The 26,269-nt window shown below is 40.6% G+C and overlaps 1 protein-coding gene across 5 annotated transcripts in view; it reads left to right on the top strand.

The window, feature by feature from the left end:
* Positions 1-13,975, top strand: part of SH2B2 (SH2B adaptor protein 2) — a 126,990-nt gene extending 113,015 nt beyond the window's left edge. For 3 of the 5 annotated variants that reach the window (XM_056558503.1, XM_056558504.1, XM_056558505.1), the window contains exon 9: positions 7,338-13,823. In XM_056558503.1, the coding sequence (XP_056414478.1) occupies positions 7,338-7,633 (296 nt within the window). In that variant the 3' untranslated portion in view covers positions 7,634-13,823. Of the gene's footprint in view, positions 1-7,337 lie in introns of all 5 variants that reach the window. The other 2 variants (XM_056558506.1, XM_056558502.1) reach the window with 2 other exon arrangements.
* The last annotated feature ends 12,294 nt before the right edge of the window (positions 13,976-26,269 follow it).

Raw genomic sequence — 26,269 nt, forward strand, 5'->3', positions numbered from 1 at the left:
ATATAATTTACTTCATGCATGCATATAGTGTGTTCTGGGCATACGGTTGTCTAGTTGGTCTTGTGCAGACACTCATATAGTTTGTTCTGGGCATACGGTTGTGTAGTTGGTCTTGTGCTGACACTCATATAGTTTGTTCTGGGCATACGCACTTACATTTTGTTCTGCGCGTGCAAGTTTGTTCCATGCAGACATTCTCATAGTTCGTTTGTGCATACTCACATATAGTTCACATGCTCATCCAGTTGGTTGGAGTAGACACGCCAGAGCTTAGCGCACACGATCATATAACTGTTGGACATTTACTCATATAGTTGGTGCTCTGCATATAGTTCGTTCATGCACGGGCATTTAGTTCATTCCGTGTTATGCTCACAATTGTTTTAGACACAGGCTCAGATAGTTCGTCCATTGCATACGGGTATGTATTTGTTCAGGGCATATGCCCTCATAGTTATTAGGTGCTCACGCTCATATAGTTTCTTTACACATACGAGCATAATTTGTTCTCTGCACGTCACACGGTTCGCATGTGCATAAGTGCTTACAGTTTATTTTGTGTAGACGGTCTTAAAGGTACTCATGTGCATACAGAGTTGGTTCACGGCATACGTACACTTAGTTAGGCCTAGGCATAGCTCTCATATTGGTCCTGGATTGTTGTCAGGTCTTCATGCTCATATAGTCCTGTGCTTACACTCACTTTGTCTTTCCCTGGATAAGCTTAGGCAATTGGTTCCATGCTCACAGTCATAAGTTGATCTGGTTATACGCTCACAATTTGTTCCATGCGTATGTTAGTCAGTCTGTCCTGGACATACGTGCGTGTAGTTTTTTTGTGCTTTTAATTGCTCGGGGCATATGCTCATCTAAGTTTTATGCTTACTCTCACGGAGTCTGTTGTGCAGTTACGCTTATATTTTGGTTCTATGCATACAGTGTTTTGTTTTGTTTTGGCCATACGCGCATAGTTTGTGCTGTGCGCTTGCTCATATAGTTTGTCCTGTTACATGCGCATATAAGTTGTTCAGGTCATACACTCATTTAGTTTATTCAGGCTACACTATCATATACTTATTCAGGCTGCTCTGTCATATAGTGTGTTCTGTGCATACGCCCATATAGTTTGTGCTGTACATAGTCATATAGTTTGTTCGGGGTGTACATTTATATAGTGTGTTTGGCAATTCGTTCAGATTGTGGGTCGATGCATTCAGTCTTAGTTTCTCTGGGGCATACGTGTTGATGATCTCCTCTGACCACACGTTCTGACAGCTTGGTTTGTAAAAAGTAGTGTTTCATAGATATGGTGCAGTGGGGTAGACAGCTGTGTAGGTATTCGTGTATAGTATTTTGCATCAGGGAGTCATGCAGTCATACAGTTTTACTGGGCATATGCGTGACACTGGGTAGGTGTTCATATAGTTTGTTCAGTGCATGCGCTCGCTCATGCAGTTCATTCTAGCCTCGCGTTCATATAGTTTGTGCGGTACAGGCGCTCATATAGTTTGGTCGGTGTTTATGGCATGGTGTCTGTTTTGGATATATGGTCTTAGTGTTCTTGATGTACACATGGTCTGGTTACTTATGCCAGGCTCACGTTCATATTGTCATGTTCAGCATATGTGTCATGGAGTTTTGCTAGGCATATGCTTATAGCGTTCATACTCTGTAATTGTTGATATGTTCGTTACTTTGGTTGAGGCTTTAAATTTCGGATTGACCAGTCACGTCTACAGGTCGGTCCGGATACAACCTCACATGGCCTCAGGTTGGCGACAATGGGATTACATACGTTGCGTTTATTTAGCAGTTGGGTTAGGCTACAGACATATAGTTTTTTTTCCCAAAATAGGTCACTTCGTGGTTACGAATGGTCTTGGCCTCAAGTTTGTAATTTTAGACATGTATTTAGAGGAGTTTTCAATTTTCGGCTAGACCTGTCACGTCCGCAGGTTGGTTTAGTCATTACCCGACACGACTTTGGGTTGACGACGATGTCGTTATATGTTTGTGCATGTTTATTTAGCATTTGGGACATGTATACAGGGAAATAGCTTGATTTTTCGGCTTCAGGTTGTCGATGATATTGTTTGAGTTTCACGATCTTGCCTTTTGCAAAAGTGGTTTCATTGCCTGTCACGTCCACAGGTCGGTTTAGTTACAACCTAACACGGCTTTAGGTTGACGACTAGGTAGTCATCTGGGTTTTCATGTTTAGCACTTGGGATTGTGCGTACGGGCTTGGTAGGTTCTGTTTAGACATCATTTTCATTCCTACTTGCATTGGTTGGGCTTTGGCCACTATTTGCTGCATTTAGCTCATACCATCAAGGTATATCTGTCAGGCCTCCAGTATCATGTCGCGTTATCTCGCCTGACAAGGCATCTTTGGATACGTCTCATGCCAGCGGCGCTGCTCTGTAAAGCATTGTAAAATGGAGGTTAGAGAACCTTCTGGCCATCAAGCCTTGACAGCTGGCCTGGTTAGACGGTTAGCCGACGCCTCATAATTCTCGTTGTGGATGTCAGGTCAGCTTAACTTTAAAGGCCGCTCTGTTCTCAGGTGTTCATGGCTTCCAGGGCCGGGGGAATTCATATACAGGTGCAAGGTCGAAATTACATCAGGTTGTGGGGATACAGATAATCACACTTCCAAATCGTATAGCTGCAAACCTCATTACCCGGTCAGGTTGTTTCGTATGATATTTTTCTACCCCCCCCCCCCCCACTAGTGGTGGCCAGTTCGAGTGTTGCAAGCTTTCCTTTCGCACGTCTAGGAACTAGTGGGGGTCAGCCACTGTTATTGCTAGTGGGGCAGCATTCACTTCCACGTCATTTGTCGATCATACATATTCGCATTAAATCCTTAGGTAGTGGATTTGATAATAAAGCGCTTTGTTTTAAATATTGGAGTTTTGCCCTCTATTTTATTCAGGTATACCTACACGCGACAGTACATGGCACAACTCAGACTGTCTGTTAGCTAGTTTATTATGTGGTTAGGTGTTAGGTAGGTACGCTAGACATTTGAGACCCCGAACACAAATAGCCGTTAACTTATACCGGAATATCTGTATAAGTTATTGGTTATCGGCCCTAACCTCCACAGAGTATCGGTATCGGCCCTAAAAAAAACGATATCTGTCAATACCTACCTTTAATTGTGTGTGTGTGTGTGTGTGTGTGTATATATATATATATAATATTTTTTTATTATTTTTTTTTTTGGGGGGGGGGTCTTTTTAAACTCCTATATTAGATGGTCTAAGTACATAAAAAAACTATTTGTTCTATTTTGTTGCTTAATTCCCGTTAAATCTTGTGTTTTGCGTGTTTGGTTTGGCACATGCTGTTGATCATTTGTATTCTTTACCCATGGTTTTTTTCTTTCAACTCGTGCGACACAAAAAAAAAACATGCAACAGATAATGAACCGACACGTGTGACACATTAGTAAATCAGCTCCCAGAAAGAACACTCGGAGTTTGATATATATAGATCATACCTATACACACAAGGATGTGGAAATCCTATCGCCCGACGTCCGGGGTATGCAATTCTGGGTGCCGGGCAGGTGAATTTTGCTGACATTTAGCCCTGCTTCGAGCTAGCAGAGCCGCTCCATACCCGGCGGCCCCCAGCTGATTGCTGTAGCTGGGGGCCGCCGCTAATGGCCTGTCATACGTGGCCGGCTGTTAACCATTTATATCACAACTAAAGTTGACAGCGGTGTCTAAAGGGACCTTTTAACCATCCCTGGTGGTCCAGTGGGGTGGATCGTCCACCCCCCTCACCCCCAGTGCAATCATGGGAGGGTGATATACTGCAGAGGTAGTCAGGACTTACCTCTCATCCTTTGGCTGCCTTGAATCTGTATTTGATTGAGCCTGCCTGGAGTAGAGCACAGAGCACACAGATCAATGGCGTTCAATAGAACTGCATTGATCTGTATGAGAAATCTAATGATTCCTTCTACCCTAAGGGACTAATAAAGTGTAAAAAAAAAAAAGTTTACTAAAAGTTTAAAAAACACACATAAATCCCTTCTATATTAAAAGTTCACATCCCCCCACTTTTTCCATTTTCCATACAAAAAACATGTAAAAATTATTAAAATAATCGTATTTGGTATTGGCGCGTGCTTAACTGTCCCAACTATTAAAATACAACATATTATAAATCCCATACGGTCAATGGCGTTAACATAAAAAAATCATCATATCCAGAAATAATAAAGTAAAAAGCGATCAAAAAGTCTGTTCAGTACCCAAACTGTATAGATAAAAACAGCAGATTACAGCACAAAAAATTAGCCCTCAGACAGCTCAGTACACAGAAAAATAAAAATGTTATAGGGGTCAGAAAATGGCAATTTTAGAACTTTAAATTAGTAAAACATGACGGAAACTAAACAAAAATACCATGCAAATCAGACCACAAGGTGAATGGCGTAGAAAATAAAAAACCCAAATTTGCCAAATTGCTTTTTTTTTTTTTTTTTTTTAATTTCACCTCACAAAAAATGTTTTTCTTTGTTTTGGAGCATATGTTATGGAAAAATGAAAGGTGTCATTATAAAGTACAATTGGTCCCACAAAAAACAAGCCCTCATATGGGTCTGTAGATGAAAAAATAGGAGTTTTGGCTATTATAGGGAGAGTAGGGAAAAACAAAAGTGCTAAAACTAAATAAATAAACTTATTTACAGACTATTTTGGTTAAAAAATATTTTTTGTACTAGGACAAGTGGATCGTCATGAGGGACAAATGGATTTTGCTCCGTTTTAGTCCCTTGGACAAGTATTTAATACATTTCCACACCCCTGTACACACATAAAATTACTAGAACATAAAATGTTTTTATGTGGTTGCAATGTATTTGTATGACTCCAGTGCTGCAAGGCATCAGTGTTAACCAATGTAGCACGCTAGATCTGAGTCACCATGAAGCATACTAGATCTCCTTTTTTATCATCTAAACCTTAGCAAAGGAAAAAAATGTGTGTGTCCACCACTTGGGATGTTACATGTGGTCATTTAAGGCCTCCACAATTTGTCTGGTTGACCATCAGTACCATAATGTTTTTTCAAGTAAGATGCCCAGAACATTTCTACACCTTAACCACATAACACTCCCATAACATTCATATGTATATCAGGGGGGTGTGAATGAAGTATTGGGGGTGTAAGAAGAAAAGAAAAATGACAGAACACTTCAGTACATTAAAGGAGAACTCCAGAATATAAAAATTGTCCCCCATACTGCCGGCAGTAAAAAAATAAAGATGTACATACCTTCCTTTGCTCCCCCAGGGCCTCCGGTAACCGGCTTCGGTCTCCGCCGTGATCCTCTTCCTGGTTGCCGGTGGTCGGCGAGTCATACTGCGCTCAGCCAATCACTGGTCGCAGTGAAGTCCCGACTCGGCCGGCGATAGGCTGAGTGGCAGTGTGACGTTTTCGGCCCCGGCAGCAGGTGCCGGTGTAGTGAACAATTTTGTGTCTTGAAGCGTTCTCACACTGCCACTCAGCCTATCACCGGCCGAGCTGGGACTTCGCTGCAGTCAGTGATTGGCTGAGCACTGTATGACTCGCCGACCACCGGCAACCAGGAAGAGGATCGTGGCAGAGACCGGAGCCGGTTACCGGAGGCCCCGGGGGAGCGAAGGAAGGTATGTACATCTTTATTTTTTTTCTGCTGGCAGTATGGGGGACAATTTTTATATTCTGGAGTTCTCCTTTAATACCTGAAACCAGAATTCCCATTTTTGGTCACCTTGCATTCCATCAAAAAGTGTTTAAAAAGTCCCATCTACCCCAAATGCTACAAAAAAGTACAGATAATCACACAAAAAATGAATCCTTAACCAGCTCTGTGAACTAAACAAATTGAAAATTATAGAGGTCGGAATACGGTGAGACAAAGCAATTAAAAAAATAAAGGTTTTTGTTTTTAAAGGTACTAAAACATAACAGTAACTACATAAATGGCACTGTAATGGCACTGAATCTTAATTCAATTTTTTTTAATTTAGCAATACATTATGTGGTAAAATTAAGGGTGCCATTCACAAGTACAACTGCAAAAAAAACATAATGACAGCAATGTTGACAGAAAAATAAAAAATGTTATGGCTCTCAGAAGGAAAAAAAAACTAGCCAGTCTTTTAATACAGGTGTAGTTATTTTCCCCAAAGTCCAGCAACTAGTTACATTTCATAGTAGACCCTTCTACCAAGGTAGCGTTCTGTAGTTTCTTGCAGTAGCTGGGGTTTGTTCATGAGCACGATAGTTAGATTTTTTCTAAAAGTATCAATATGATTTATTATAGAATCGTCCATCTTCTTCTTTTTATTTATATTGCTATGAATACAACAGGTCAATTACAATGACTAGAAGTAAAATATTACTGGTAAGGTATTGCTTGTGGATTTCACCACAGGCCCAATAATATTGTTTTGCAGTGTTTTGGTGATGGACAGAAATGAGACTTTGGTTTATACTGACTTGTGAGATATCAAAACACTTGTATTATTGGATTATTTAAAGGGGTACTCCGCACTGTTCCGAATGCTGGAGCTGGTGACGGGAGCTCGTGATGCCATAGCTCCGCCCCCCAATGACATCATGCCTCGCCCCCTCAATGCAAGTCTATGGGAGGGGACGTGACATCCGTCACACCCCCTCCCATAGACTTGCATTGAGGGGGTGGGGCGTGATGTCATGAGGGGGTGGGGCTATGATGTCACAAGCTCCCGGCGCCTGCTCCAGTGTTAACAACAGTTTGTTCCAAACGCTGAGCAGAGGAGTACCCCTTTAAAGCTGGCCAGATTATTGTCTTTAACCATGCAGTTACATGTTTGCAGATGATTTTGAGTTGTCATTTATATAAAGTCATTGGGGGGACATTTATCATTGTTTGCTTTTATGTGCTACATATTTATTATACTATCACAGGGGGTTGATAAATTTGGAGCACATAAGCAAAACAAAAAAGTCGCAGCTAAGACTTTTTACATATGCTCACGTATGGGAGTTTTGTACTAGACCTGGAGTAGACTTGCAACTTTTTGTAAGGGGTTTTTGACTTTTTTTTGCCTACGTGTGACTTTCGCACATCATAAGTTTGTGACCACTACAAAGTGAAAACTGAAATTTGCTTAGGTAAGGCTGTTTGTACCTTTTCTTACTCACAAACGTCGCACAAAAAGGTGCTTAGGCGCATTTGAGACTTTTTGTAAGCAAAAAAAAAAGGCTCTAAATACCTTGATATATGTCCCCCATTGTGCATAGATCAGTGTATAAGTATTTTAACCTTCACTTGTTTTCTTTTTAAGAACCTGGACCCTCTGTTGGTTTCCAGCAACAAAGCTGCAGGACTGAAACTCAATCCCAACACTACTTCTCTACTACTAGTGGAACGAACATCCAGCCTGTAACTCCTCCAGAAAACTCATCTTCCACTACACACCCAGCATATCACAGAGTGGAAGGGACTCTTGGTGCCAGGAGCCGAAGCAACAGTGCAGAGCTTTTACTGGAATCATCCAATGGGAGCACAGAAGACTACCATGAAAGTGATGGGTCTCGGAGTAGGACAAGGGCTGTCGAAAATCAATATTCTTTTTACTGACAAATACAATTTTCAATCACAGCACTAATGGTTTTCCACATTTCTAATTTATGTAATAATGCTGAGAATTATTAGTAAGCCATCTGATGTTATATAAAGCCAAACCAATAACAGAGCCCAAATTGTATGGAAAGAAACATGAGGACCTCATGTTATGAAATCCATTGGCACAGACTGGGACTGATCCCCATTTCAGCTGTCTGAAGTCCAGTTGTAATCAAAGATGGCTACATATTTTTGGATACATGTAATGTAAATGAAGTCTCCTAATGGAAAGTGGGCAGGCATTCCTGTACTCTATATCATGCTCAAAAATCAAGTGTCAACGGGGCGGTGTTAACCCTTAGCATGCATGCCTTCTCCCTCACTCCTACCTGCCTTGACTGATTGACATAGAGGGTACAGTCCTGAAAGCCGAGCCCTATACATCAGTCAGTCAAGGCAGGGAGAGAGGAGGCATGCATTTTGGGGCTTGGCACCACCACCTTGACACTTGAGCTCTGTTTAGGATATACAGCTGACAGATTCCTTTTAAAGCTCATAAGTAAGTAAAACATGCAACCATTACCTGTTCACAGTGCACTGGAAATGCAAATTTACATTAAATCAAAGGGACTGTATGAGATCAGAAATATAGGACTATTTTCTCTAAAAACTGCATCACTCCCATCTGAAGGCTGTACTGTAGTTTAACGCGAATGGGGTTAAACTGCAGTACTGCCCCTCAAAAGACGTGGTTCTGTGTGTGAGGGGGGGGGGGGGGGCAGATATCTCACTACAACAAATGCCCAATATTTAACCCGGCAAAATGCAATTTCATTTATTATTTGCATTTCTATTCAATTACCAATTTCCAAGTATTGAGTAGAATATTTTCCTGCACAGTTCTTATTTTACATGTCTACTGTTTAATATATAAAACAACTAATGCTCTATAAATGAAGCATTAAGGCATCTAGTAAATAAATATATGGCTTGCATCACACCAGCATTGCTTTTTTGTTGGTCTGTACCATCATTGGAGCAGAACAACAAAAGAAAAAACAGTGTCACAACAAAAGAAAAACATACGATACCTGATGGACCCCATTGACTTTAATTGTGTCTGTCGGTTTCCAGTCTGGTGTTCTGTTCTTCTAACCACAGCACCCTGTGTCATTTTGTCTGGTATTTTTGTGGCAGAGGAATCCAACATCACCTCCAGCCTTATATGTTATTATATTAGGGTCATGTTTAAAAATTCAGTCATTATCTAAAAGGCAGAAAATATGAAATGAACTTGCAAGTTTGGGAAAATAAGCATAGTGTCAGTTGCCACAATCCACACTTCTTTGGAATCCCTTTTCCAATCATGTTTTTGTCTCTTTGTTTTATATTGAATGACTCACAGCATCTAGATCTGTCTCGTATTCCTCTCTCCCTCTTGCATAAGCACATAGGTGACAAGTTCAGCACAATTCATTTCTGTACGGTTTACTTAAAAACACTTAATATAAGCACAGGCTAATGGTTACACTGGCAGCAGCATAGCTTACAATCACAATTTACATTCAATTCTACACAGATTTTTATTTTTTATTTTTTTGAAGAGCCATTACCCCGATGCATAAAAAAAGTGCAAATGTGTCACACAAAAAAGTGCACAAGGATGCGGTTTATCGCAAGCCCTTCTCCCAAAGGAGAGGGGCCCCGCAAACCTTCCCCTTCAGACCAAAAGGCACATGCAAGGGCCCAGGATCGATGTCTTCGCCAAAGCTCAGGGAGGACCAACATTGCTCCCGGCATCCACCTGAGCAGCAACCCAAGTATCAAGGAGCACAACACTGATTGGCATCTCTGTAAAAATGGGTCCATGCTTGCAGGGAGGTGAGGAACCCCATGGCCACACACAGCTCCCCTAGACCTTCAGGAGAGACATCTCAAAAGGGAACTGTACCCTGAAAGATCCCTGTGGACTAACACATATATAAAAGAGTGAACATGGTGACAAAAAGAATAAATACTCAAACGTGTGCTATGAAGTACTGCCTGGACATCTGGCTAGATCTATGAAAAAATTCTCATAGCAACCATGCAGCTAGAAGGCCCAGAGGCTGTAGGAATAAGGGTAAAAATGGAGTGCGTGACCCAGTAATGTGCAATCCTGTGTTGCCACCATAGTTTTTTTCTAGTTTTGAGATCCTTGGCTATTGCTAAATGTAGTTACACAGCACACAGAAGATGATTGTTGACTTGCACAGAAGAGACACACAATACTCTGTATTTCATCATGCAAATTTCATCATGTGTCTTAGCACAAGTTTCTTTTTATGTCCAACATTAGCAAAATTAGCATCAGCAGAGAAGATTACAATGCTACACCGGTTTAGAGGAATTCGGTAAATATACTTTCAGGTTTCTTTAGTCCTTGCTTTGTTGTAATCTAGCATGGTGGGAGAATTCTATAAATGTTAGTTATCAGATTAGAACATATAAAAACCACTTTTCCACGTTTCACTACACAAGAAAAACCCTTGCCCCTGTTTGGAAATCAAGAAAAGCCAATCATGTTTCCTATTTAATGGAGTCGAGTCAGATTTAAAGGTGTATTGGCAAAATCTGAGATGGATTTAATAGGCACTGCACTAAAATAAGTAGTTTTTTTAGTGATATGATCTGCATTAACAGACAATAAGAATGTTCTCAAATATTCTATAATTGTATCTTAACTTTGGCAGATAAATAAAAAAGGCATAGTCCCCTATCATGATCTTCCACAGCTCTCAGTATGATAGCGTCAAGTTTCCCCATCACCCTGCCTCCTTTCTCCAAAAATGGACTCCTCTCAGGAGTGATGGCCTGCTTAGCCAATTACTGACTGAGGCAGGAGACCACTGTGGCCAGTGATTGGCTGAGCAGGTAAGTCCATCTGAGATGAGTCAGTCTTGGAAGTAGAAGGCAGAATGATGAGCAGGGTACGGGATGACGTCACCAGGGGACTATGGGGGAGATCTATCAAAACCTGTGCAGAGGAAAAGTTGCCCATAGCAACCAATCAGATCGCTTCTTTCATTTTCCTTTGCACAGGTTTTGATAAATCTCCCCCTATGTCTTTTTGTTGTATTTTTAAAGCACCCCCAGCAAACTATAAAACATTTTATGTGCCCGTATAACCCCATTAATGCTCAATCTTGGCCACCTAAAAGTTAAATGCTCTAATGTTCCAAGTTAGGCTATAAATATTTAAAGAGGTTTTTCCGCAGGGGTCAGGGTGCCTTTAAAATAAAAAATAAGGGATATTCACCTCTCTGATCCCTGTCGGAGGACAATATTATTGTTTTCATATTTTGCAGACCTGAATATTAAGAGAAAATAGCAAACGTGTTATTTCATTTTTTCCTATAAATTAATAGTACAAGTGGTGACGAGAAACATATCATATATCTTATTACAGAAAAATGCCTCTTTCTCCACTTGTCAGACTCCTTCCCTTTCTCCCTTCACTGATCGCTCATTCTGAGTTCACTGGTAAAATCCTTTTTCTGAGAGGCAGATATAACAATGGATTATCAGCTCACTAAGGGATTTAAGTTACAATTGCTGCCACTAAAAACTATGGAGAAGGGAGGAGGAAGAGGAAGCAGGTGAAATGAGATTAACACACAGACGCTGGAAGACAGTGCTACTGCTTCTAATAAGTGTTCTATCCTACTCAGTACTGCTTTATAATGTCCTCAGTGCTGCTACTGCTTTTGTATGTGTGAAAAAAGTAGAAATAGTTGCCAAGATTAAATTCACAAAACCCATAATGTAAGAATCCTATAAAATCCTACTGCTTTTTAATTTAGAGAAATGTAAGTTACCACTTAGACTATCATCTTGTAGGAAGACAACAAAAAAAAAACTACAAACAGCCTGACTCAGAAGGACTTGGCATGTTTGTATATTTCACAAAAAAAACATACATTTTAATGGAAACCATGTCATTTTTCTAAATTGGTGCTGTATAGGGAATGAATTCAGCTTGCCAGGTACAGCTGAGTACTAAGATCCTCAGTAATGGGACACCCTGTAATCAGTTTTTATTTTAACATAAAGAGGGATTTATCAAGACCAGCATCCTACTCACTTGATGAATGCAGATACATGGAAGGAAATTACATAGATTCCCATTACAAATTTTGCCTGCTAGTAAATTAGGTCCCCTTCATGACAAACCACGCCTCCTCCATCACAAGCTCCACCCACTCAGTGCACATGTTGTAAACTTGCAAAAAGTCTCATATGTTTTGTGCTTAGCTGGAGCTTTCTCTGAAAATATGCATCTTTGTTGTTCTTCACTGTTTTTCCAATGATAAAGAGTTCTTCTAGCTTTCCATTTTGAACTGCATTGCTATTATTATAAAATATGCTATCAGAATCCGTATTACAATGATATAGACATCCATCCTAAGCTTCCAATTTTTATGGAACTTGAGGATTGTTAAAGAGATATTCCTATTTTAGCTCTATAGCATATCCACAGCCCATACATAGCAAATAGGTGCAAGTATCAACTCTGCTCGTACTGCTCTTTCTATAATCACCATAGACCGCCATTGAATCAAGTGGAGACTGTTCATATGATGGTGGTCCTAGAGGTGGGACCTGTGAATATGCCATAAATACTTAAGATCGGAATACCCCTTAAATCATTTAGAAGGATTGAAATGTGTTAATGAGACAATTTAAAGCAAGCTGTAATGATGTCTGGCCAACATATTGTAGCTGTTTGTGACATCTTTCAGTACCCAGAATTCTTATATAGGTATGGTCCTTTTTTTTGGGGGGGGGGGGGGGTTAAAAAATATAAAAATAAAAAATCTGTATACTCAATATTCCCTTAGACCAGTGTTTCCCAACCAGGTTAACTGAGCTTGCTGGGAGTTGTAGTTTTGCAACAGCTTGGTTGTAAAAGTGGTTAGGAAACACTGGCCCTGATTTACCATTATAAACCTGACCTGTTTTGTCGGGTCTTGCTCCAGAACTTGGCGCATTGCACCACAAATTGTGTCTGCGCCAGAATTTGCACCAGAATTTGCTCCAAAAAATGTAAAAACCTGACTAATTCTCCATTTTACTCAGAAAACCGTAAAAAAGGGGCATGGTTGCCCGAAAAAGGGGTCATGTCCCTGACATTTTCAAAGAATCCCAACATATTTACTAAGGATTTCACAGAGAATGTGGTGAATTTGAGCTCTGAAAAACCCCACGGCTCAGAGCAGTTGGAAGAAAAGAAAAAGCAAAATGTAGGGAAAAGTGCAAAACCTTAGTAAATACAGTGGAAAAAAAACTTGTAGGGAATTAAAACCCACAAAGAAAACTCCACTCCACTCTTAGTAAATCGGGGCCAATGTCTTGGTCTAATGTCGAGATCTTTATTTCTCACCATCTGTCATATGTTTTCTGCATTGCCCTAAGAAACATAACCACAAAAAGCCTGCAAAAAAGTCTTGCAAACAAAAAGCATAGCTGAATTGTGGTGTGCTGTAGTGCTGTGTAAGATGCCACTGGATTAGTATTTGAACTATATGCACAATATACATATATATATATATATATATATATATATATATATTCCATTAAAGTTCTTAGGAGGCAGCATGATGATATGATTGATAACATACTTGTTTACATGTAGAGTTTTCCTAAAGCAAATTTTCATATTTTGTGTTTTTCTTTCTATTTGCCCTGGTCCTTATAATGCTACAGTACAACTAGGGTTATTGTAAGGATTTGGCTGTGAATAGAGGTTGAAAAGATATTACATTTGTAAGATTGAACTAGTCAAATGGACTGGTTCATTTGGGGTTACCACAATGAAGACGGTCAATGATTACCATAAATGTTTTATTTTTAGAGAACCCTGTAAACATGTAGACGAAGTGTATACATTTGTGTTGTTGTATAATTGTTACATAATTTAAAAACTGCCAAAATACACACATGTAAGAAATAGAGGTTTTTGGTAATGTAATGACTATTTCTATGTTTCCTTTCCTTTAGAGTACGTTCCTTTTAAAGTCGGTAATAAAGATGCTTAAGTATGTCTTGTGGATTTATAGGATGGTGTAACATATGAGATTAGTTCATATGAACAGGTGGAATGCCTGAACTTCACCTCATATACTTAATACACAAATTTTTTTTTTAGTATTCAAGAAATAGTTTTATTATAAGAAAACACATAAAACATACAAACGTAGACCACAGTGTCTCCATAGCAATGGAACGGTAAGTGGCTAGAGATAACATTAAGGCCGTACAATATATTAAATGCACTACCAAACTGGGTGACATGACATAACATATCAGTGCTAATGGAGATCGAGTGATTCAGAAAAGGAAGAGAATAATAAAAAAAATTTTAAAAAAGGGGGTAAACAACGGAATAGCCAATACACAAATTTTAATAAGACTCTTGGTATCAAAGAAGTTGATGAAAATGTGTGCAATCTACCATCTTCTCAACAACCTTATTAAGGTCGTTGTGTTACAAAAGATTATGTTCTTTCAGGTCTTAGTTTTTTAAGCAATACCTTTTGTGACATCAAAATAACTGAATAAATCAAAGAGAGTAATAATAACTCAAGGGGTGTTTACACTTTAACCCCTTAAGGATCAGGCCATTTTACACCTTAGGACCAGAGCGTTTTTTGCACATCTGACCACTGTCGCTTTAAACATTAATAACTCTGGAATGCTTTTAGTTATCATTCTGATTCCGAGATTTTTTTTCGTGACATATTCTACTTTAACTTAGTGGTAAAATTTTATGGTAACTTCCATCCTTTCTTGGTGAAAAATCCCAAAATTTAATGAAAAATTAGAAAATTTTGCATTTTTCTAGCTTTGAAGCTTTCTGCTTGTAAGGAAAATGGATATTACGAATACATTTTTTTTTGGTTCACATATACAATATGTCTACTTTATGTTTGCATCATAAAATTGATGAGTTTTTACTTTTGTGAGACACCAGAGGGCTTCAAAGTTCTGCAGCAATTTTTTTATTCTTCACAAAATTTTCAAACTCGATATTTTTCAGGGACCAGTTCAGGTTTGAAGTGGATTTGAAGGGTCTTCATATTAGAAATACCCCATTATAAAAACTACACCCCCCAAAGTATTCAAAATGACATTCAGTCAGCGTTTTAACCCTTTAGGTGTTTCACAGGAATAGCAGCAAAGTGAAGGAGAAAATTTGCAATCTTCATTTTTTACACTCACATGTTCTTGTAGACCCAATTTTTGAATTTTTACAAGGGGTAAAAGGAGAAAATTTTTACTTGCATTTGTAGCCCAATTTCTCTCGAGTAAGCACATACCTCATATGTCTATGTAAAGTGTTCGGCGGGCGCAGTAGAGGGCTCAGAAGGGAAGGAGCGACAAGGGGATTTTGGAGAGTACGTTTTTCTGAAATGGTTTTTGGGGGGCATGTTGCATTTAGGAAGCCCTTATGGTGCCAGAACAGCAAAACCACATGGCATACCATTTTGGAAACTAGACCCCTCGGGGAATGTAACATGGGATAAAGTGAGCCTTTATACCCCACAGGTGTTTCACGACTTTTGCAAATATAAAAAAAATATAAATTTTTTTTACCTAAAATGCTTGTTTTCCCAAAAATTTTACATTTTTAAAAAGGGTAATAGCAGAAAATACCCCTAAAAATTTGAAGCCCAATTTCTCCCGATTCAGAAAACATGCCATATGGGGGTGAAAAGTGCTCTGCTGGCGCACTACAGGTCTCAGAAGAGAAGGAGTCACATTTGGCTTTTTGAAAGCAAATTTTCGCATTTAGGAAGCCCCTATGGTGGCAGAACAGCAAACCCCCCACATTGCATACCATTTTGGAAACTAGACCCCTTGAGGAACGTAACAAGGAATAAAGTGAGCCTTAATACCCCACAGGGGTTTCACGACTTTTGCATATGTAAAAAAAAAAATTTTTTTTACTAAAATGTGTGTTTCCCCCCAAATGTCACATTTTTGCAAGGGTTAATAGCAGAAAATACCCCCCAAAATTTGTAACCCCATCTCTTCTGAGTATGGAGGTACCCCATAAGTTGACCTGAATTGCACTACGGGCGAACTACAAGAATTAAGATTTTTTTCTAGAAGTAATTTACAAATCTGGTTAACTTTCTGGCACCAGTTGATTTAAAAGAAAATGTTTTCCAGTGGAGTACCCCTTTAACTTCCCAACCCGCAGCCCTGTCCAGCTTCACTTGATGATATAGACTTATAAGACCCAGATGGATCAAAGCTTTTGACATGTCTCTCTGACAGCTACAATTTAGTGCAAGTTTTGGTCATGTTGGGCATGGAGCTTAGCCCGAGCCTCTATCCCTGCTTAGTTTACAATTGCTCTAAGTGACATTCCCCTCAACTGGCTTATGGTCCCTGTACTGGATAAGTGACAAAACAGGCAATATGCAAACTGACAAACAAATAAAGAGTGGTCAAACAGGCCTGGTCAATACTGGTGAGAGCGTTGCAGTACAGATACACTAAGCAACGGGGTAGATAAAGAACAAGACAAAGGTCAGGAGAACAAGCGAACACAATAATAAATTCAGGTAAGGAGTTAGTGCTGGGAATTATATACTGTATCTCTGTCCCAGACAACATGGAGAGAACAACTGAGGTATTTATAAACCTCAGCAGGGTGTGGACACCAAGACAGTATTCCATTTGCTAGTAGTCTACAAAACCTGATTGGATTGGGCGTCATCACGGCAATGAGTGATACTGCAGCTGAAGAAAGGAGGGGCTGGAACTACAGAAAGGAATTATGTTAGTGATGTTTTTTTCTAAGTTTCCATTTTATTATCTATAATATAGATTATTCCTGAAATCTTGCCATTTTCAGGATAGTAGGCCTAAGGTAACACTTTGTTCTGGAAAGATCACTTCCCAGCAGTGTCCAACCAACAGCATATGGCAGTTAAGTGTGAGAGGAGCTATGATTGGATGAGGCTGGACAACTATTTTATATTTCCATCTACAGACCCATATAAGGGCTTGTTTTTTGCGTGACCAATTGTACTTTGTAATTAAACCTCTCATTTTACCATACAATGTACGGCGAACCCGCACTGTACAATTTATGGTAAAAATGACATGTGTTCTTTATTTTGTGGGTCAATACAATTAAAATGATTCCCATGGCTAGATACTTTTATATTTTTGTACCGCTTAAAAAAAATCTAAAACTTTTTGTACAAAATCAGTAATCTAAAATCGCCCTATTTTGACCACCTTTAACTTTTAAATTTTTCGGTATATAGGGCAGTATGAGGGTTAATTTTTTGTGCTGTCATCTGTACTTTTTAGCGATACAACATTTGCATATATATAACTTTTAGATAATTTTTTATAAATTTTTTGGGGAATAAAATGTGACAAAAAAGCAGCATTTTTTTAAAGTTTTTCTATCTTTTACGTTTACGTCGTTCACCGTACGGGATCTTTAACATTATATTTTGATAGTTCAGACATTTATGCATGCGGCGATACCAAATATGTTAATAGAAAAAAAATTACGCTTTTTGGGTGTAAAATGGGAAAAACTGACAATTTTCATTTTTATTGGGGGAGGAGATTTTTCACTTTTTTTTACTTTTTATCTTTAAATTTTTCAACTTTTTTTTTACACTTTTTATGTCCCCATAGTGGACTATTCATAGCAATCATTTGATTGCTAATACTGTTCAGTGCTATTCATAGGGCAAAGCACTGATCAGTGTTATCGGCGATCTTCTGCTCTGGTCTGCTTGATCTCAGACCAGAGCAGGAGATGCCGGGAGACGGACGGAGGCAGGTGAGGGGACCTCCGTCCGCCATTACAGATGACCGTGTGGTGCCTTGGGGGGGGTGTATGGCAGTTGGGGTGTGGCTATGTGGTATATCAAGGGTGTAATTAACTCTTGTCAGTCGTGACGCCAGGGTAATACTGTGATGCTTGGCCTATCGCCACCCTTCCCAAAAGCGATAGGGAGTTGAAGAATAAATGCAATGTCCACAACCAGAAGCTTTGCTGAAAACTGTCAGAAACTTTACTGAGTATTTTCTGCAACAGGGATAACAGGAACAGTCCATATAACAGAGTCTATGTACAGCTTAAGCAAGCGAAGATTGACATGTGGTTGGGACTTTGTAAGTTCTTTAGCTTAGGAAGATTGGTAAGCATAGATCCACTGGATTTAGGGGTTTGTTTAGGTCCAGTGATACTGCTAGCATTAGCGGGGAAGTTGTAAGAACTAACTGTTTAGTTTCAGGCAGAGGCCGGCAGGCTTTGGCTCAGTAGTTGTCATTGTAAGTTGCGCAGATCTTGACTCTTCAAAGATCCGGAACCCAAGAGAGAGACTATTGGCTGCAGCTCCCTTATATGGGCAGGGGCTGGCTGTTCTAGGATTGGTCCACACCATCTGTCAATCAGCTTTACAAAGTGTTATGGGTAATCACATGACCCATTAACCTCCAAAGGTCCTTTTACCTACCATAAAGTACTAACCCGAGTCACATGACCTAAGGCCCTGCGACGCTATGAAGGTGTGCATACATATTATGTACAGCATTTACATGAAATTTAACAGAATCTACATATATAAAACTCAACGTGTGTATGTATGTGTGTGTGTGTGTGTGTGTATGTTCCAGCATCACGTCCAAACGGCTAAAGATATTAATATGAAACTTGGCACACATGTTACTTATATGTCAAAAACAAACATAGGATAGGTGATTTAACCCTTACTTACCCCCATTTGCCAGGGGCGGGGTTTATGTTTAAAGTCCCATACGAGTCAATGGGAAATATATGTTAATGCATAACTTCCAAACGGCTGGAGATATTTTGATAATACTTGGTCACATGTTACTTATATGTCCACTTAAAATATAGGATAGTTAATTTAACCCTTTACTACCCCCATTTGTGAGTGTCAGGGTTTTTGTTTAAGTCCCATGCAAATCAATGGGAAATGTATGTTCCCACATAACTTCCGTACGGCTGGAGATATTTCAATACCTGATACACATATTACGGCTCGGGATAGGAGGACGGGATAGGAGGTTGAGATAGGAGGTTGGGATAGGAGGTTGGGATAGGAGGTCGAGATAGGAGGACGGGATAGAAGGACGGGATAGGAGGTCGGGATAGGAGGTCGGGATAGGATGTCAGGATAGGAGGACCGGGATAGGAAGACCGGGATAGGAGGACGGATCGGAGGACGCGATAGGAGGTTGGGATAGATGGACTGAATAGGAGGACGGGATAGGAGAATGGGATAGGAGGTTGGGATAGGAGGTCGAGATAGGTCGAGATAGGAGGACTGGATATGAGGTCGAGATATGATGACGGGATAGGCGGTCGGGATATGAGGACGGCATATGGGGTTGGGATATGACAGCAATATATGAGAACGGGATATGAAGTCAAAAGCTTCATCCTTTGTTTATTTTCCTCCCCAAAAAGGATTAGGAAGGAAAAACCGGGCAACGCCGGGTATTAAGCTAGTATTAAAGGAGTACTCTAACCTAAATCTTTTTTACACCATTAGCTAGGATTTACAAAGTTATATAAGACTCCCAATTACCTGCATTGCCTTCTGTGTAAGGATCCATGTGTTTCTGCGTATCCGGAAGTGCACCCTCCCTCACAGCATTATGACTTTCATTCCACAGTATGTGCATGTCAGCGGCCATTTCTGAAACGATACGTCATCGTTTCTCCTTTCCTCCCCTCAGTTAGCCCTCCCCATCCAGTGCGCCTATGTGACGCCCCAAATTGCATATTCATAATGCTGTACGTTTACTCAGCTGGCATTCACTGGGCTGAGTAAATGCCTATTTAACCTTCCTCCTATCATCTGGCGAGTAGCGCGCATGCGCACTCGCCAGCATAGAAGGACCGGACATGTGATTTTGTTCAACCAGTAATATAACAGATAGTTACGCCGCCGTAACTGTCTGTTATATTCACAAAGCATCCTACGCCAATACTGCAGCGGAGTATTGGCAGAGGCAGAGTGGGAGGAGATGGCGTAGTGGCAGGGGGTGGGGATCACAAGAAGGGGCGGCAGCTTGGGGCGTTGCATATTATAATTTGTGGGGTAGGGAACAGGAGTGAGGGAGGGGTGGGGAGCGGAAGAAGAGGAGTAAGCATGCTGGGAAAACGTCATTGCTGACGTCACGGCCATGCTTACAGTACCCGGAAGTGAGCAAAATTACCGGGAAGGATTGCAGAATAACGGCTGGACCGATTTTGCCGAGCAGGACCTCTAATGAAAGGTATTCAAGAGCACTTCGCTATTTTTATATCAGAGTAGTCCTTTAACTATATGAGGGGTGACTAGGGGATGGCTAGAGAAGCGGACCCCCACAGTTCCTAGGAACTCTGACTTTGGGGACCCCCAACCAAGGTGCAGTATGAAATACGGTACCGGGACACCACAACCGGATTGCTGCGGCAGCGCTGCGGGTGATCCGATCATCTATTTTACCATGCGCATTGCCGCAGATGCCGTGATCTGTACTGATCATGGCATCTGAGGGGTTAATGGCGGATAGCAGCCAGAACCTGCCATGTATGACACGAGCACCACTCCGATGCTCGTGGTCATACACAGGACGTTAATGTACGTCCTAGTGCACGAAGTACCGCCAAGCCAGGACGTACATTTATGTCCGTGGTCGTTAAGGGGTTAAATGACACTTTATGCTGAATGTGTTTCCTGGAATACAATTCTGCCTGACCTTGTCTGTACTATACTGATTCTCTTGTTGGTTACCTTGATTGAATCTGTGCCACCTGCCAGACCTGTCTGACCCTGTGGTGCCACGCACCAGTATAATCTGGCCCACTAAGCCAGCTGATACCCATATTGAGACCACACAAGCAGAAGTCCAACTTTCACATCCTAGAGTTGGATAAAGGGTTAAAACCTACAGGTAAAACCCCCAACTATTACTGAGAGATTATCACCTACCTGATCCTGTAGAAAAAAAACTAAAAATGCCACACACCAAAATCACACCCTAGAAAAAATTTAATGGAAAGAGACCACAAGGTAAAAATTAGGCCAAAGTTGTTCTGGTAAAAGATATGGCTCATGATGCAAAAAATGACCCTCACACAACTCCATAGTTAGAGAAAAAAAAGTCATAGTTGTAAGAACATGGCAATTTTTTTTTCTGATAAAATATGTAACATTATAGGTCTTTGAAGATGAGGAGAAAGAAAACGTTAGCCAAAAGTCAGGGCATAGAGAAGGGGTCAAATTTGCAACTAATAGGGCTTGTTCATGCGGACAAAGGGGGAGATGTATTAAAATCGGTGCAAAGGACAAGTTGCCCAGTTGCCCATAGCAACCAATCAAATCGCTTCTTTAATTTTTTAGAGGCCTTGTTAAAAATGAAAGAAACAATCTGATTGGTTGCTATGGGCTACTCGGCAACTTCTCCTCTGCACAGGTTGTGATAAATCTCCCCCCAAATCTCTGCTGATTTTTGCATCAAACACCACACTCCCTTTGAGATAGGAACCACATGTAGTTATGCTCTGAAGCTCCCACTGAAGTAAACGAAAGCTTCAGAGATGGTACCCCACACACTGTCTGCATGAAGTATATACCCACCCCTACACTAAAGATAATCTCTATTCGTAACATCAGACTGCAAGTGTGTCCCTGAGAAGACCCCTCCAAGGACAGACTCTAGAACAGTGGTCTTCAACCTGCGAACCTCCAGATGTTGCAAAACTACAACTCCCAGCATGCCCGGACAGCCAGCGGCTGTCCAAAAAAAAATAAAAAAAACATCTGCAAAAACGCCAAAGTTAAAACCCACATGGCGTTTTTCTTGGCGCTTTTTTTTACTGCCATAGAATTCTATGGGAGAAAAATGCCATAATTTCAGAGGAAAAAACACCATAGGCTCAACATGCTGCGATTTTGCTAAACCGCCGAGCTGAAAAAGAGTGAAAAACCGCCAAAAGGATTAACTCCTTAACCTGTTGGGGATGGAGGGCGGACCTGTTTTTAGAAAACTGCCAATGCAGTTTTTGAGCCAAAGTCAGAAGTGGATCCATATGGGAGGAGAAGTGTAAGTCCTTCCTTTATATGTTCTATTCCTTTTGAATACACTTCTGGCTTTGGCTCAAAAACTGCAGTGGCAGATATCCAAAAACTGCCAGAAAAAAAACAAGTAGAAACCTAGCCTGAGAGAGAAAGGAAAGTCAGAAAAGCGATCCCAGGGTTCCCAGACCAAAAGGAAGGAAGGGATAGAATTATTCAAGGAGGCCGTTAAAGATTCCAGAGAACGAATCTCACGTACGCGAGACAACAGATCAGACTCGGAGGGAGGGTCCTCTTCCAGCATTTAGCAACAAGAGTTTTAGCAGCCAAAGCTATATGCATAAAAAGCTTAAAGAGCTTTCTAGACAGAGCAGGGTGAGAAAGTTGAAGAAGGTAGATAAGAGGGTCGAGGGGGACCAACACACACCCAGAACCTCAGAGAGCAGACCCCTCACTTTATTTCACTAGTCCACTATAAGAGGAGAGGACCAGAATATATGAAACATCGTGCCTAAACCAACCCCACATCGCCAGCACTGAGGGGGGATTTCAGGGTTCAATCGATTTAACAGCTCCGGGGCATGATACCATCCCATAAGCAATTTGTATTGGGTTTCCTTATAGGCCATGCAGATGGATACCTTCGAGGCCCTTTCCCAAATGACTTTCCACTGATAGGGGTAATGACGGTATTGAGAGCGTCTTCTCAAAAGTCCATATAATGGTGTGTCACCAGGATAAGGTGTCATTTTTACCGAAAAATTTACTGCATAGAAACGAAAGCCCCCAAAATTACAAAATGGCATTTTTTCTTCAATTTTGTCACACAATGATTTTTTTTTCCGATTTGCCGTAGATTTTTGGGTAAATAGACTGATATCATTACAAAGTAGAATTGGTGGCGCAAAAAATAAAAAAATAAAAACAAGTGGAAAACTGCCACTACAGTTTTTGAGCCAAAGCCAGAAGTGTATTAAAAAGGTATAGGACATATAAAGGAAGGACTTACACTTCTCCTCCCTTATGGATCCACTTCTGACTTTGGCTCAAAAACTGCAGTGGCAGATATCCAAAAACTGTCAGAAAAAAATCAAGTGGCAACTTAGCCTTAGACTGGAATTCCACTTGATTTTTTTCGGGGAAAAAACGGCAAGAAAAACGCCAATTCTGCCGCATGGCATTTTTTTGGCCCAAAAAACGCTGCGGCCAGATGTTAGCTGTAAATCAATGAAAAAACGCAAAATTCTTTTTCTACTTTGCGTTTTTCAGTTTGCTGTTTTTTTTTATCCTTTTTGCATTTTTTCACTCTTTTTCAGCTTCTTGGCGGTTTTGCAAAATCGCAGCATGTTGAGCCTACAGCGTTTTTCCCTGAAATCGTGGCGTTTTTCTCCCATAGAAGTCTATAGGAGTAAAAAAACGCCAAGAAAAACACCATGTGGGTTTTAACTTTGGTGTTTTTGCAGGCGGTTTTTATTCTTTTTAGCAATCCAAAAAAGTGATGGAGATACCTTTTTTAATAAAATTTCGTAGTTACCATTAAAAAAAAATAATAAAAAAGATACAGTAGTGGTGGAAAAATTGTATTTAACGAAATGTATTTTTATAAATTTTTAAACAGGGGTTAATTTATGTGTGAGGGCAGGGCACTAAAATGTGGCCGACAATAATTAAAATGTAGTGTGTGTTTTTTTCACTTTTTATTCTTTATTTATTACGTAGTACTACTACTCCCAGCATGGAACACACTTCTAAGATGGGAATAGTAGTACCTGTACTAATTGACAAATCACCCAAGTCCGTTGCGATCCTTCTGTATAATGTATAGATGGTCCCCTGCACTGCCGTATATATAAACCTATTCATATTTCCCGCAGAGAGCTGTGATTGGCCAGATGGTTCCAGCCAATCACAATTCTCTGTGGGAAATATGAATATGTGTATATATATACGTCAGTGCAGGGGACTATAGAAGAGCGGCCGGCTGCATCTATACATTATACAGGAGGATCACAGTGGGTGTCAGGAGTGACATTCGCTGTGATCTTCCCTTAAGTGCAGGTACTACAGTTCCCAACATGGAGCAGAGTGTGCTCCATGTTGGGAGTAGTAGTACCTGCATTAATAGACAGATTGCAACAGGTGTCAGAAGTTACACTCGTTGCGATCTCTCTATTAATGCAGGAACTACAGCTCCCAGCATGGAGCAGTGTGCTCCATGTTGGGAGTAGTAGTACCTGCAGTTAAGGAAAGATCACAGCGGGTGTCACTCATGACACCCGATGTGATCGTCCTATCTACTGTACTGCAGAGATGCGGAGCGGCTTTCTCCTGCGCTCCGCATCTCTGCACTATACTCCGGCCGGCCAGTGATATGAATAGAACATCAATCATTCATGTTTCCCGCTGAGAGCTGTGATTGGCTGCTACTAGACATGTGCAATTCGTTTCGGACGTAATTCGTTTTTGTCCGAATTGTTCATATTTCGTACATTTGGATTGATCCGAATGTACGAAATATTTACTTCCGAATGAATCCGAAATCCGAACAAAACGAATTGTACATGCCTACGAAATTGTGAAAAACGAATTTTATTTTTGTTAAAACAAAATTCGTTTTCATCTAGAAGCAAGGAACCATTATCGGGAATGGGTGCATGGAAAAGAAGAGACCCGCGGAGATCAGAACATTAAGACAGGTAAGATAATGTATAATTCTATGTGATTCATTAATACATGATGTAATGTTGTATGAATGAATGAATGCTGTATGAATGATTGATGTGTTTGATCGATGTGTTTGATTGTCGGGTGATTTATGTATAACATGTCATGTCACTTGCGCTAACACTGTTTCTGTTACTGTTACCAGGGTGCCTCCAGCTGTTGCAGAACTACAACACCCACCCAGCATGCCCTGACAGCCAAAGGCAATTATCCAATTAACCCCTTAACGACGCAGGACGTATATTTACGTCCTGCGCCGGCTCCCGCGATATGAAGCGGGATCGTGCCACGATCCCGCATCATATCGCGTCAGTCCCGGCGCTCATCAACGGCCGGGACCCGCGGCTAATACCACACATCGCCGATCGCGGCGATGTGCGGTATTAACCCTTTAGAAGCTTTGACCGCCGCTTCTAAAGTGAAAGTGACCCAGCTGCTCAGTCGGGCTGTTCGGGACCGCCGCGGTGAAATCGCGGCGTCCCAAACAGATTACAGGACACCGGGAGGGCCCTTACCTGCCTCCTCGGTGTCCGATCGACGAATGACTGCTCTGTGCCTGAGATCCAGGCAGGAGCAGTCAAGCGCCGATAACACTGATCACAGGCGTGTTAATACACGCCAGTGATCTGTGCAAGAGATCAGTGTGAGCAGTGTTATAGGTCCCTATGGGACCTATAACACTGCAAAAAAAAGTAAAAAATAAGTGTTAATAAAGGTCATTTAATCCCTTCCCTAATAAAAGTATGAATCACCCCCCTTTTCCCATAAAAAAAATAAAACAGTGTAAAAAAAAATAATAAATGAACATATGTGGTATCACCGCGTGCGCAAATGTCCGAACTATAAAAATATATCATTAATTAAACCGCACGGTCAATGGAGTACGCACAAAACAATTCCAAAGTCAAAAAAAGCGTATTTTTGGTCACTTTTTAAAAAATGAATAAAAAGTGATCAAAAAGTCCGATAAAAACAAAAAGTGCAAAAAATGAGTCCTCATACCGCCCTGTACGTGGAAAAGTAAAAAAGTTATAGGGGTCAGAAGATGACATTTTTAAACGTATAAATTTTCCTGCATGTAGTTATGATTTTTTCCAGAAGTACGACAAAATCAAACCTATATAAGTAGGGTATCATTTTAACCGTATGGACCTACAGAATAATGATAAGGTGTCATTTTTACCGAAATATGCAGTGCGTAGAAACGGAAGCCCCCAAAAGTTACAAAATGGGCGTGAATTTTTGGGTAAAATGACTAATGTCACTGCAAAGTAGAATCGGTGACGCAAAAAATAAGCCATAATATGGATTTTTAGGTGGAAAATTGAAAGGGTTATGATTTTTAAAAGGTAAGGAGGAAAAAACGAAAGTGCAAAAACTGAAAAACCCTGAGTCCTTAAGGGGTTAAGTCTGCGGTTTTATGAATAAAAAATGTTCCCACGGCAATTACTATGAGACATATCGCCTTGGGTGTTAGTCGGTACACCCGATGCGATCGTCCATAATATAGTAGAGATGTGGAGCGGCTTTATACAGCGCACACATCTCTGCTCCTGCAAGTGAATAGAACATCAATCATTCATATCTCTCACCCAGAGCTGTGATTGGCCGGATGGTTGCAGCCAATCACAGCTCTGATGAAAATATGAATGAATGAGTGGCCTGAGTATAGAGCAGAGATGGGAGCGATGTATACAGCCGCTCCATCTCTGCAATACACAGGACAATCACATTGGGTGTCAGTAGTGATACCCGATGTTATCTGTTCTTACCTTCAAGTACTACTACTCCCAACATGGAGCACACTCTGCTCCAT

The sequence above is a fragment of the Hyla sarda genome, chromosome 2 (assembly GCF_029499605.1).
Source record: "Hyla sarda isolate aHylSar1 chromosome 2, aHylSar1.hap1, whole genome shotgun sequence".
Lineage (NCBI taxonomy): Eukaryota > Metazoa > Chordata > Amphibia > Anura > Hylidae > Hyla > Hyla sarda.